The 13090-nt window shown below is 46.6% G+C and overlaps 1 protein-coding gene across 2 annotated transcripts in view; it reads right to left on the bottom strand.

Moving 5' to 3' along the window:
• Positions 1 to 13090, bottom strand: part of ICOSLG (inducible T cell costimulator ligand) — a 56717-nt gene that overhangs the window by 39273 nt on the left and 4354 nt on the right. The window contains exon 2 of one of the 2 annotated variants that reach the window (XM_068271029.1): positions 7855 to 8202. In XM_068271029.1, the coding sequence (XP_068127130.1) occupies positions 7855 to 8202 (348 nt within the window). Of the gene's footprint in view, positions 1 to 7854; positions 8278 to 13090 lie in introns of both variants that reach the window. The other variant, XM_068271030.1, reaches the window with a different exon arrangement.

The raw sequence follows: 13090 nt of genomic DNA, 5'->3' as shown, positions 1-13090 counted from the left end.
AAAAAAAGGAGGCAAGATTCATTTGGGTGGTAAGTTGTATGTCCGAGCAGTAAACTGTTAAAGCTGCAGTGAGCTGAATTGTAAAAAAAAAAAAAAAAAAAAAAAAATCGCCTGGTCACTAGGGGGGTGTAAGCCGGTGGTCCTCAAGTGGTTAAAGGACCTCTGTCAAAAAAACATTACATTTTAAATACATGTAAACACATACAAATAAGAAGTGCAATTCTTCCAAAGTAAAACAAGCCGTATATTAATTTACTTCTGTTTTGCTGTCTGATACAGTAGGTAGTAGAAATCTGACAGAACTGACAGGCTTTGAACTAGCCCATGTCCTCATGGGGGGGGGGGGTTTCTTTATTTTCAAAAGCACTTAGTGAATGGCAGTTGCTCCGTCCAGCTGCCAAAAAAGTTTGCAGCGAGCAGGGAGGCTGGTCAGCATCATTGTTTACATCCATCTTCAGGGAATGTCTTTATAAAGAATAAAAGCCATGCTGAGAATCCCCCATGAGGAGATGAGTTAGTCGAAAATCTGTCGGTTCTGTCAGATTTCTGCTACCCCCTGTAAGTGACAGCAACATGGGAGAAAAGTCATTTATGGCTCATTTTACTCTGGAAGAAACAAGCTCCTTATTTGGTATGTGTTAACATGCATTTTAAATTTTACAAATTTTTGCAATAGTGGTGTAATATCCAAGGCAGCTGCGGCGAACAGTACCGGCGCGGCAGCTGCCTCCATGCGGCCATCCGTCCGTTCGGCATGCAGGACGCCAAGGACGGAACGTTCTCCGGTGCAGGGGGCTGCCATAGCTCGCGGGCGCGCGCATAGACGGGAGCTTTATGCGGGGAGGAAGCCCGTCAGCTGACCTGCTGGTCGGCTGACGTCAGGGGAGTCCCACGGCGCCCAGGATTGGCTGATGAGAGGGGGGCGTGCCAGTGAGGTCTCCTCTGCTTCATAAGCCTCCGGGCTGCATTGCTACTTTGTCTGTTGTCGTGAATACTTGCGTGTTAGCGCGCAGACCTTAGGTAGTTCCCTGGTGTTGATGCTACGGATTTCACACCAAGCTTAGGAATTTGCAGTCTTGTTATTGTTATTTTGTTTAGACTAGTTCCGGGGTGTTGATGCCAAGGATTTCACACCCAGGCTAGGAAATTGTTATTGTATTGATCTCCTGTGTACGACTCTGGCTAGCACTCTGACTTAGAATCTGTTTTCTAATCCTGTACTTCTTCCCATCTGTCTACCTGTTGTTGAACCTCTGCCTGATTACCGATTACTCTCTTGCCTCACGATTCTATACCGATACGTACCTTCCGGTTGCTGAACCTCTGCCTGGTTACCGATTACTCTCTTGTCTCACGATTCTATACCGATACGTACCTTCCTGTTGCTGAACCTCTGTCTGATTACCGATTACTCTCTTGCCTCACGATTCTATACCGATACGTTCCTTCCGGTTGCTGAACCTCTGCCTGGTTACCGATTACTCTCTTGTCTCACGATTCTATACCGATACGTACCTTCCTGTTGCTGAACCTCTGCCTGATTACCGATTACTCTCTTGTCTCACGATTCTATACCGATACGTACCTTCCTGTTGCTGAACCTCTGCCTGATTACCGATTACTCTCTTGTCTCACGATTCTATACCGATACGTACCTTCCTGTTGCTGAACCTCTGCCTGATTACTGATTACTCTCTTGCCTCACGATTCTATACCGATACGTACCTTCCTGTTGCTGAACCTCTGCCTGATTACTGATTACTCTCTTGTCTCACGATTCTGTATCGATACGTACCTTCCTGTTGCTGAACCTCTGCCTGATTACTAGTGTTGGGCGAACACCTGGATGTTCGGGTTGGGGAAAGTTCGCCGAACATGGCCGCAATGTTCGGCATGTTCGGGCCGAACCCCGAACTCCCCGAACATCCCGCTTTTGGAGGCCCTATGGGGGTCGCAGGCATAAGGGGGGAGCATGCCCCGATCGCGGGGGGGGGGGGGGGGCAGAAATTCCCCCCACCCCCTCCGCTAGCGCTCCCCCCTCTGCCCGCTTCCCCATACAAAAGTTTCAGGAAGTACCGGTCCGGTGGTAGTGGGTGGCTGGCAGTGGGCGGCACTGTGAAGTGAGTGACTGAGGAGGAGGAGTCCGGAGAGTGACGCGTTGACGGAGGCCGGGCAGCGGGCGGTTCAGCAGTAGTACGGTACTACTGCTGAACCGCCCGCTGCCCGGCCTCCGTCAACGCGTCACTCTCCGGACTCCTCCTCCTCAGTCACTCACTTCACAGTGCCGCCCACTGCCAGCCACAAACTACCACCGGACCGGTACTTCCTGAAACTTTTGTATGGGGAAGCGGGCAGAGGGGGGGAGCGCTAGCGGAGGGGGTGGGGGGAATTTCCGACCCCCCCCCCCGCGATCGGGGCATGCTCCCCCCTTATGCCTGCGACCCCATAGGGGGGCAGTATTCGGCCGAACAGGGCCCTGTTCGGTCGAACAGGGGCCCTGTTCGGCGGCCAATTAGTAGTTCGGGGCTAACCCGAACTTAAAAGGCCGAACACCATCAGGTGTTCGGCCGAACTCGAACATCACCCGAACAGGGTGATGTTCTGCAGAACCCGAACAGTGGCGAACACTGTTCGCCCAACACTACTGATTACTGATTACTCTCTTGCCTCACGATTCTATACCGATAAATACCTTCCTGTTGCTGAACCTTTGCCTGGTTACCGATTACTCTCTTGCCTCACGATTCTATACCGATACGTACCTTCCTGTTACTGAACCTCTGCCTGATTACCGATTACTCTCTTGTCTCACGATTCTATACCGATACGTACCTTCCTGTTGCTGAACCTCTGCCTGATTACCGATTACTCTCTTGCCTCACGATTCTATACCGATACGTACCTTCCTGTTGCTGAACCTCTGCCTGATTACTGATTACTCTCTTGTCTCACGATTCTATACCGATACGTACCTTCCTGTTGCTGAACCTCTGTCTGATTACCGATTACTCTCTTGTCTCACGATTCTATACCGATACGTACCTTCCTGTTGCTGAACCTCTTCCTGATTTCTGATTACTCTCTTGCCTCACGATTCTATACCGATACGTACCTTCCTGTTGCTGAACCTCTGCCTGATTACCGATTACCCTCTTGCCTCACGATTCTATACCGATACGTACCTTCCTGTTGCTGAACCTCTGTCTGATTACAGATTACTCCCTTGTCTCACGATTCTATACCGATACGTACCTTCCTGTTGCTGAACCTCTGCCTGATTACTGATTACTCTCTTGTCTCACGATTCTATACCGATACGTACCTTCCTGTTGCTGAACCTCTGCCTGATTACTGATTACTCTCTTGCCTCACGATTCTATACCGATACGTACCTTCCTGTTACTGAACCTCTGCCTGATTACCGATTACTCTCTTGCCTCACCATTCTATACCGATACGTACCTTCCTGTGGCTGAACCTCTGCCTGATTACCGATTACTCTCTTGTCTCACGATTCTATACCGATACGTACCTTCCTGTTACTGAACCTCTGCCTGATTACCGATTACTCTCTTGTCTCACCATTCTATACCGATACGTACCTTCCTGTTACTGAACCTCTGCCTGATTACTGATTACTCTCTTGCCTCACCATTCTATACCGATACGTACCTTCCTGTGGCTGAACCTCTGCCTGATTACCGATTACTCTCTTGTCTCACGATTCTATACCGATACGTACCTTCCCGTTGCTGAACCTCTGCCTGATTACCGATTACTCTCTTGCCTCACGATTCTATACCGATACGTACCTTCCTGTTGCTGAACCTCTGCCTGATTACCGATTACTCTCTTGTCTCACGATTCTATACCGATACGTACCTTCCTGTTGCTGAACCTCTGCCTGATTACCGATTACTCTCTTGTCTCACGATTCTGTACCGATACGTACCTTCCTGTTGCTGAACCTCTGCCTGATTACCGATTACTCTCTTGTCTCACGATTCTATACCGATACGTACCTTCCTGTTGCTGAACCTCTTCCTGATTTCTGATTACTCTCTTGCCTCACGATTCTATACCGATACGTACCTTCCTGTTGCTGAACCTCTGCCTGATTACCGATTACTCTCTTGCCTCACGATTCTATACCGATACGTACCTTCCTGTTGCTGAACCTCTGTCTGATTACAGATTACTCCCTTGTCTCACGATTCTATACCGATACGTACCTTCCTGTTGCTGAACCTCTGCCTGATTACTGATTACTCTCTTGTCTCACGATTCTATACCGATACGTACCTTCCTGTTGCTGAACCTCTGCCTGATTACTGATTACTCTCTTGCCTCACGATTCTATACCGATACGTACCTTCCTGTTACTGAACCTCTGCCTGATTACCGATTACTCTCTTGCCTCACCATTCTATACCGATACGTACCTTCCTGTGGCTGAACCTCTGCCTGATTACCGATTACTCTCTTGTCTCACGATTCTATACCGATACGTACCTTCCTGTTACTGAACCTCTGCCTGATTACCGATTACTCTCTTGTCTCACCATTCTATACCGATACGTACCTTCCTGTTACTGAACCTCTGCCTGATTACTGATTACTCTCTTGCCTCACCATTCTATACCGATACGTACCTTCCTGTGGCTGAACCTCTGCCTGATTACCGATTACTCTCTTGTCTCACGATTCTATACCGATACGTACCTTCCCGTTGCTGAACCTCTGCCTGATTACCGATTACTCTCTTGCCTCACGATTCTATACCGATACGTACCTTCCTGTTGCTGAACCTCTGCCTGATTACCGATTACTCTCTTGTCTCACGATTCTATACCGATACGTACCTTCCCGTTGCTGAACCTCTGCCTGATTACCGATTACTCTCTTGCCTCACGATTCTATACCGATACGTACCTTCCTGTTGCTGAACCTCTGCCTGATTACCGATTACTCTCTTGTCTCACGATTCTATACCGATACGTACCTTCCTGTTGCTGAACCTCTGCCTGATTACCGATTACTCTCTTGTCTCACGATTCTGTACCGATACGTACCTTCCTGTTGCTGAACCTCTGCCTGATTACCGATTACTCTCTTGTCTCACGATTCTATACCGATACGTACCTTCCTGTTGCTGAACCTCTTCCTGATTTCTGATTACTCTCTTGCCTCACGATTCTATACCGATACGTACCTTCCTGTTGCTGAACCTCTGCCTGATTACCGATTACTCTCTTGCCTCACGATTCTATACCGATACGTACCTTCCTGTTGCTGAACCTCTGTCTGATTACAGATTACTCCCTTGTCTCACGATTCTATACCGATACGTACCTTCCTGTTGCTGAACCTCTGCCTGATTACTGATTACTCTCTTGTCTCACGATTCTATACCGATACGTACCTTCCTGTTGCTGAACCTCTGCCTGATTACTGATTACTCTCTTGCCTCACGATTCTATACCGATACGTACCTTCCTGTTACTGAACCTCTGCCTGATTACCGATTACTCTCTTGCCTCACCATTCTATACCGATACGTACCTTCCTGTGGCTGAACCTCTGCCTGATTACCGATTACTCTCTTGTCTCACGATTCTATACCGATACGTACCTTCCTGTTACTGAACCTCTGCCTGATTACCGATTACTCTCTTGTCTCACCATTCTATACCGATACGTACCTTCCTGTTACTGAACCTCTGCCTGATTACTGATTACTCTCTTGCCTCACCATTCTATACCGATACGTACCTTCCTGTGGCTGAACCTCTGCCTGATTACCGATTACTCTCTTGTCTCACGATTCTATACCGATACGTACCTTCCCGTTGCTGAACCTCTGCCTGATTACCGATTACTCTCTTGCCTCACGATTCTATACCGATACGTACCTTCCTGTTGCTGAACCTCTGCCTGATTACCGATTACTCTCTTGTCTCACGATTCTATACCGATACGTACCTTCCTGTTGCTGAACCTCTGCCTGATTACCGATTACTCTCTTGTCTCACGATTCTGTACCGATACGTACCTTCCTGTTGCTGAACCTCTGCCTGATTACCGATTACTCTCTTGTCTCACGATTCTATACTGATACGTACCTTCCTGTTGCTGAACCTCTGCCTGATTACCGATTACTCTCTTGTCTCACGATTCTATACCGATACGTACCTTCCTGTTGCTGAACCTCTGCTTGATTACCGATTACTCTCTTGTCTCACGATTCTGTACCGATACGTACCTTCCTGTTGCTAAACCTCTGCCTGATTACCGATTACTCTCTCATCTCATGATTCTATACTGATACGTACCTTCCTGTTGCTGAACCTCTGCCTGATTACCGATTACTCTCTTGTCTCACCATTCTATACCGATACGTACCTTCCTGTTGCCGAACCTCTGCTTGATTACCGATTACTCTCTTGTCTCACGATTCTGTACCGATACGTACCTTCCTGTTGCTGAACCTCTGCCTGATTACCGATTACTCTCTTGTCTCACGATTCTATACCGATACGTACCTTCCGGTTGCTGAACCTCAGCCTGATTACTGATTACTCTCTTGTCTCACGATTCTATACCGATACGTACCTTCCTGTTGCTGAACCTCTGCCTGATTACCGATTACTCTCTTGTCTCACGATCCTATACCGATACGTACCTTCCTGTTGCTGAACCTCAGCCTGATTACCGATTACTCCCTTGTCTCACGATTCTATACCGATACGTACCTTCCTGTAGCTGAACCTCTGCCTGATTACCGATTACTCTCTTGTCTCACGATCCTATACCGATACATACCTTCCGGTTGCTGAACCTCTGCCTGATTACCGATTACTCTCTTGCCTCACGATCCTATACTGATACGTACCTTCCTGTTGCTGAACCTCTGCCTGATTACTGATTACTCTCTTGCCTCACGATTCTGTACCGATACGTACCTTCCTGTTGCTGAACCTCTGCCTGATTACTGATTACTCTCTTGTGTCATGATTTTGAATAATACTTACCTCTCTGTTGCCGAACCTTGCCTGCCTGACCATTCTACTCACCAGTGGGCCCTCGCCACTGGTGAGGTATTGATTACACCAGCTCCCCTGGTGGAACAGTTCTGTTAAAGCTGTAGTACAGCCCCTTTACCTGCTCTTATTGGGTATCTGTCATTGTAGTATTATTGTATCTCCTAGGCTACTGTTCAGTCGGGGACACCCGCCCCACGGGTGTTCTCGTGCCTGCAGTACTATCTGAATCACCAGTTCCCCGGGAGACTCAGCCTCTTTGTTATTATACTCTCCAGCCTGCTGGAACTTGTACGCTAGTGCACGGTTAGTGTACTGTTAGTACCTCACCAGCTCCTCTGGTGACGTCTGGCCAAACTAATAAAGTTACTGTTGCACCCAAACACTAACACTTGCTAGGTGTCCAGAGGTTAGTCATACTTGTATTATTGGTGATTCTGCAGATCACTAATAATCAGGTATACGTCTGTATTGTTGGTGATACTGCAGATCATCAATAATCAGATACTCTCTGTGTGCTGACACCGACCGTTACAAGTGGTCCTTTATGTGGCTTTCTCTCTATTCTTGCAGCATTGGAATCCCACGTTTGTATTCCAGCCAGCCCACTATCTGCATGGAGTTTGTTTGCCCTTCCCCTGTTTGCATGGATTTCCTCTGGCCAGTGTTATCCCACATGAAAGCAGGTTACCTGACTTACCAGCAGTGACCGTAGATGTTGGTAGGGAGATTATACTACGACTACAGGAGAGACAGATCTGGGATAGTTAGTGTACTTAGTCATTCTCAGTATAAGTGAATATTAATTACTTACCTTTCACATGCAAAGTCATGGAATGCTTCTTAACACTATTGCTTGAAGATGTAGTGTGTATTACATAACATTCATACTCTCCGTCATCCGCCCAGGATAGTTCCGATAGGTGGAGGATGAAGTGGCCATCTCTCCTGTCTGTGGCATTGAATGACGTCCGTCCTTTATACTCCTTAGACTGGTTGGTGTCTTCCAAGGTACCATTCACTAGTGCGGCCACCACTATTCCTCCAGGACGCTGCCAGTACACAAGGAGCTTCTCCAGAGAATAATTCTGTGTAGGCTCCTTACAGGGTAACTCCACCGAACCCTTCAGTCGGCCCTCCAGAGCTTCAGCGGACCCCCAGACTGAGAGGAACAGACAGAACAGCATCTTATGGAACCAGAAACCATAGGAAGAGGAATTGGTCATTGTTCACAGCCCTACACAAAAGACAGAGGAAGACGTCATTCTTCACATCCCTACACAAGAGAGAGGAAGAGGTCATTCTTCACACCCCTACACAAGAGATAGAGGAAGAGGTCATTCTTCACACCCCTACACAAGAGATAGAGGAAGAGGTCATTCTTCACATCCCTACACAAGAGATAGAGGAAGAGGTCATTCTTCACAGCCCTACACAAGAGATAGAGGAAGAGGTCATTCTTCACACCCCTACACAAGAGATAGAGGAAGAGGTCATTCTTCACACCCCTACACAAGAGATAGAAGAAGACGTCATTCTTCACACCCCTACACAAGAGATAGAGGAAGACGTCATTCTTCACAGCCTTACACAAGAGATAGAGGAGGAGGTCATTCTTCACACCCCTACACAAGAGATAGAGGAAGAGGTCATTCTTCACACCCCTACACAAGAGATAGAGGAAGACGTCATTCTTCACACCCCTACACAAGAGATAGAGGAAGAGGTCATTCTTCACATCCCTACACAAGAGATAGAGGAAGAGGTCATTCTTCACAGCCCTACACAAGAGATAGAGGAAGAGGTAATTCTTCACATCCCTACACAAGAGATAGAAGAAGACGTCATTCTTCACACCCCTACACAAGAGATAGAGGAAGAGGTCATTCTTCACAGCCCTACACAAGAGATAGAGGAAGAGGTCATTCTTCACACCCCTACACAAGAGATAGAAGAAGACGTCATTCTTCACACCCCTACACAAGAGATAGAGGAAGACGTCATTCTTCACAGCCTTACACAAGAGATAGAGGAGGAGGTCATTCTTCACACCCCTACACAAGAGATAGAGGAAGAGGTCATTCTTCACACCCCTACACAAGAGATAGAGGCAGACGTCATTCTTCACACCCCTACACAAGAGATAGAGGAAGAGGTCATTCTTCACATCCCTACACAAGAGAAAGAGGAAGAGGTCATTCTTCACAACCCTACACAAGTGATAGAGGAAGAGGTCATTCTTCACACCCTTACACAAGAGATAGAGGAAGAGGTCATTCTTCACAACCCTACAAAAGAGATAGAGGAAGAGGTCATTCTTCACATCCTTACACAAGAGATAGAGGAAGACGTCATTCTTCACTTCCCTACACAAGACATAGAGGAAGAGGTCATTCTTCACACCCCTACACAAGAGATAGAGGAAGACATCATTCTTCACTTCCCTACACAAGAGATAGAGGAAGAGGTCATTCTTCACATCCCTACACAAGAGATAGAGGAAGAGGTCATTCTTCACATCCTTACACAAGAGATAGAGGAAGAGGTCATTCTTCACACCCCTACACAAGAGATAGAGGAAGAGGTCATTCTTCACAGCCCTACACAAGAGATAGAGGAAGAGGTAATTCTTCACATCCCTACACAAGAGATAGAAGAAGACGTCATTCTTCACACCCCTACACAAGAGATAGAGGAAGAGGTCATTCTTCACACCCCTACACAAGAGATAGAAGAAGACGTCATTCTTCACACCCCTACACAAGAGATAGAGGAAGACGTCATTCTTCACAGCCTTACACAAGAGATAGAGGAAGAGGTCATTCTTCACACCCCTACACAAGAGATAGAGGAAGAGGTCATTCTTCACACCCCTACACAAGAGATAGAGGCAGACGTCATTCTTCACACCCCTACACAAGAGATAGAGGAAGAGGTCATTCTTCACATCCCTACACAAGAGATAGAGGAAGACGTCATTCTTCACAACCCTACACAAGAGAAAGAGGAAGAGGTCATTCTTCACAACCCTACACAAGTGATAGAGGAAGAGGTCATTCTTCACACCCTTACACAAGAGATAGAGGAAGAGGTCATTCTTCACAACCCTACACAAGAGATAGAGGAAGAGGTCATTCTTCACATCCTTACACAAGAGATAGAGGAAGACGTCATTCTTCACTTCCCTACACAAGACATAGAGGAAGAGGTCATTCTTCACACCCCTACACAAGAGATAGAGGAAGACATCATTCTTCACTTCCCTACACAAGAGATAGAGGAAGAGGTCATTCTTCACATCCCTACACAAGAGATAGAGGAAGAGGTCATTCTTCACATCCTTACACAAGAGATAGAGGAAGAGGTCATTCTTCACACCCCTACACAAGAGATAGAGGAAGAGGTCATTCTTCACACCCCTACACAAGAGATAGAGGAAGAGGTCATTCTTCACAACCCTACACAAGAGATAGAGGAAGAGGTCATTCTTCACACCCCTACACAAGAGGAAGAGGTCATTCTTCACATCCCTACACAAGAGATAGAGGAAGAGGTCATTCTTCACATCCCTACACAAGAGGAAGAGGTCATTCTTCACATCCCTACACAAGAGATAGAGGAAGAGGTCATTCTTCACATCCCTACACAAGAGGAAGAGGAAGAGGTCATTCTTCACATGAGATAGAGGAAGAGGTCATTCTTCACACCCTACACAAGAGATAGAGGAAGAGGTCATTCTTCACAACCCTACACAAGAGATAGAGGAAGAGGTCATTCTTCACACCCCTACACAAGAGATAGAGGAAGAGGTCATTCTTCACAGCCTTACACAAGAGATAGAGGAAGAGGTCATTCTTCACACCCCTACACAAGAGATAGAGGAAGAGGTCATTCTTCACAACCCTACACAAGAGATAGAGGAAGAGGTCATTCTTCACACCCCTACACAAGAGGAAGAGGTCATTCTTCACATCCCTACACAAGAGATAGAGGAAGAGGTCATTCTTCACACCCCTACACAAGAGGAAGAGGTCATTCTTCACATCCCTACACAAGAGATAGAGGAAGAGGTCATTCTTCACATCCCTACACAAGAGGAAGAGGTCATTCTTCACATCCCTACACAAGAGATAGAGGAAGAGGTCATTCTTCACATCCCTACACAAGAGGAAGAGGAAGAGGTCATTCTTCACATGAGATAGAGGAAGAGGTCATTCTTCACACCCTACACAAGAGATAGAGGAAGAGGTCATTCTTCACAACCCTACACAAGAGATAGAGGAAGAGGTCATTCTTCACACCTCTACACAAGAGATAGAGGAAGAGGTCATTCTTCACAGCCTTACACAAGAGATAGAGGAAGAGGTCATTCTTCACACCCCTACACAAGAGATAGAGGAAGAGGTCATTCTTCACAGCCTTACACAAGAGATAGAGGAAGAGGTCATTCTTCACATGAGATAGAGGAAGAGGTCATTCTTCACACCCTACACAAGAGATAGAGGAAGAGGTCATTCTTCACAACCCTACACAAGAGATAGAGGAAGAGGTCATTCTTCACACCCCTACACAAGAGATAGAGGAAGAGGTCATTCTTCACAACCCTACACAAGAGATAGAGGAGGAGGTCATTCTTCAGAACCCTACACAAGAGATAGAGGAAGAGGTCATTCTTCACATCCCTACACAAGTGATAGAGGAAGAGGTCATTCTTCACAACCCTACACAAGAGATAGAGGAAGAGGTCATTCTTCACATCCCTACACAAGAGATAGAGGAAGAGGTCATTCTTCACAACCCTACACAAGTGATAGAGGAAGAGGCCATTCTTCACATCCCTACACAAGAGATAGAGGAAGAGGTCATTCTTCACAACCCATTTTATCAAACGTTTGATAATTTACCTCATGAGTAAAATCTAATTTTGAATTCACTAAGGTGTTATAGATTTACAGAATGTTGTATAGATAAAATGTTCCATAAGTCTAACTGTAAGGCCTGGCAATCTATCCACCCACGAATCAGCCTCAATGTCCCAATCTACCTCCGCCGTCTTCGCCTTGTGTGGTGCGTTCCCGCTTGAATGGGAGGTGAGAGACAACACCTACCCGACTTCGGTTACACCCAGGCCTTTAGGGCGCAAGATATTGAGGCTGAATGCAGGGTGGGTATAGATAGATCACCAACACCAAACACAAGAACAAAAGCAGAGTCCAATAACAGTCCGGGGTCATACACAGGTACCCGAGATTCGCAGTACAGAAGGAGCAGGCAAGAGAGTAGTCGAGAGTTTCCGGGGTCAGTTCAGGCAGCTAGCAAGGAAGGTCCAAAATCAGGCAGAGGTCAAAAAAACAAGTAATCCAATAAAGAATAGTTTTCCAACCAGGCTACACGCACCCAGCAGCTAGACTAGCTAACGCTATCACAAGCAATGACAGGAAGCACTCAGCAGACTTATATACTACATGCAACCAATCAGTGGCCGGCCACATAAACACAACAGCCAATCACACGCAGGCATAAATCAGCTGACAGTGAGATCAGCTGAAACAGATGACCACAACAGGTCAGCTGACCCACCCAATGCTGACCAGCAAAGGTTTCTGAGTGTATTAACCATAGCACAGTGGTCAAGCTCACCACCTCTGATGTGGGAAACCAGGGTTCAATCCCAGGCAGGGTCAGAAACTATAATTTTATATTATTAAAATAAACCCCTGCTAAGTGTCAGTTGACTACCTCAATCGTCGCCTCAGACCATACTGCGGCCGAGAGGAGCGGATCCTTACAATAACACTTTAGTGAATTCAAAATTAGATTTTACTCATGAGGTAAATTATCAAACGTTTGATAAAATGTTTGATAAAGCTTAGTGAATTGAGGCCAATATGTCACCTTCTGTACTCTGTAGTCACTTGGTGGTCCTGCGATAGGACCCATTATAAGACAATAGCTTGGGCCTCTAGTTTGTGACTACAATACACCCCATAGAGCTCAGGGGAGGTGGTGGTTGGGTGGGGAGGTGGAAACCAGGACTCTGCTCGATATTG

The sequence above is a fragment of the Hyperolius riggenbachi genome, chromosome 2 (genome assembly GCF_040937935.1).
Source record: "Hyperolius riggenbachi isolate aHypRig1 chromosome 2, aHypRig1.pri, whole genome shotgun sequence".
Classification (NCBI taxonomy): domain Eukaryota; kingdom Metazoa; phylum Chordata; class Amphibia; order Anura; family Hyperoliidae; genus Hyperolius; species Hyperolius riggenbachi.
This window is presented reverse-complemented; position numbering and strand designations above follow the sequence as displayed.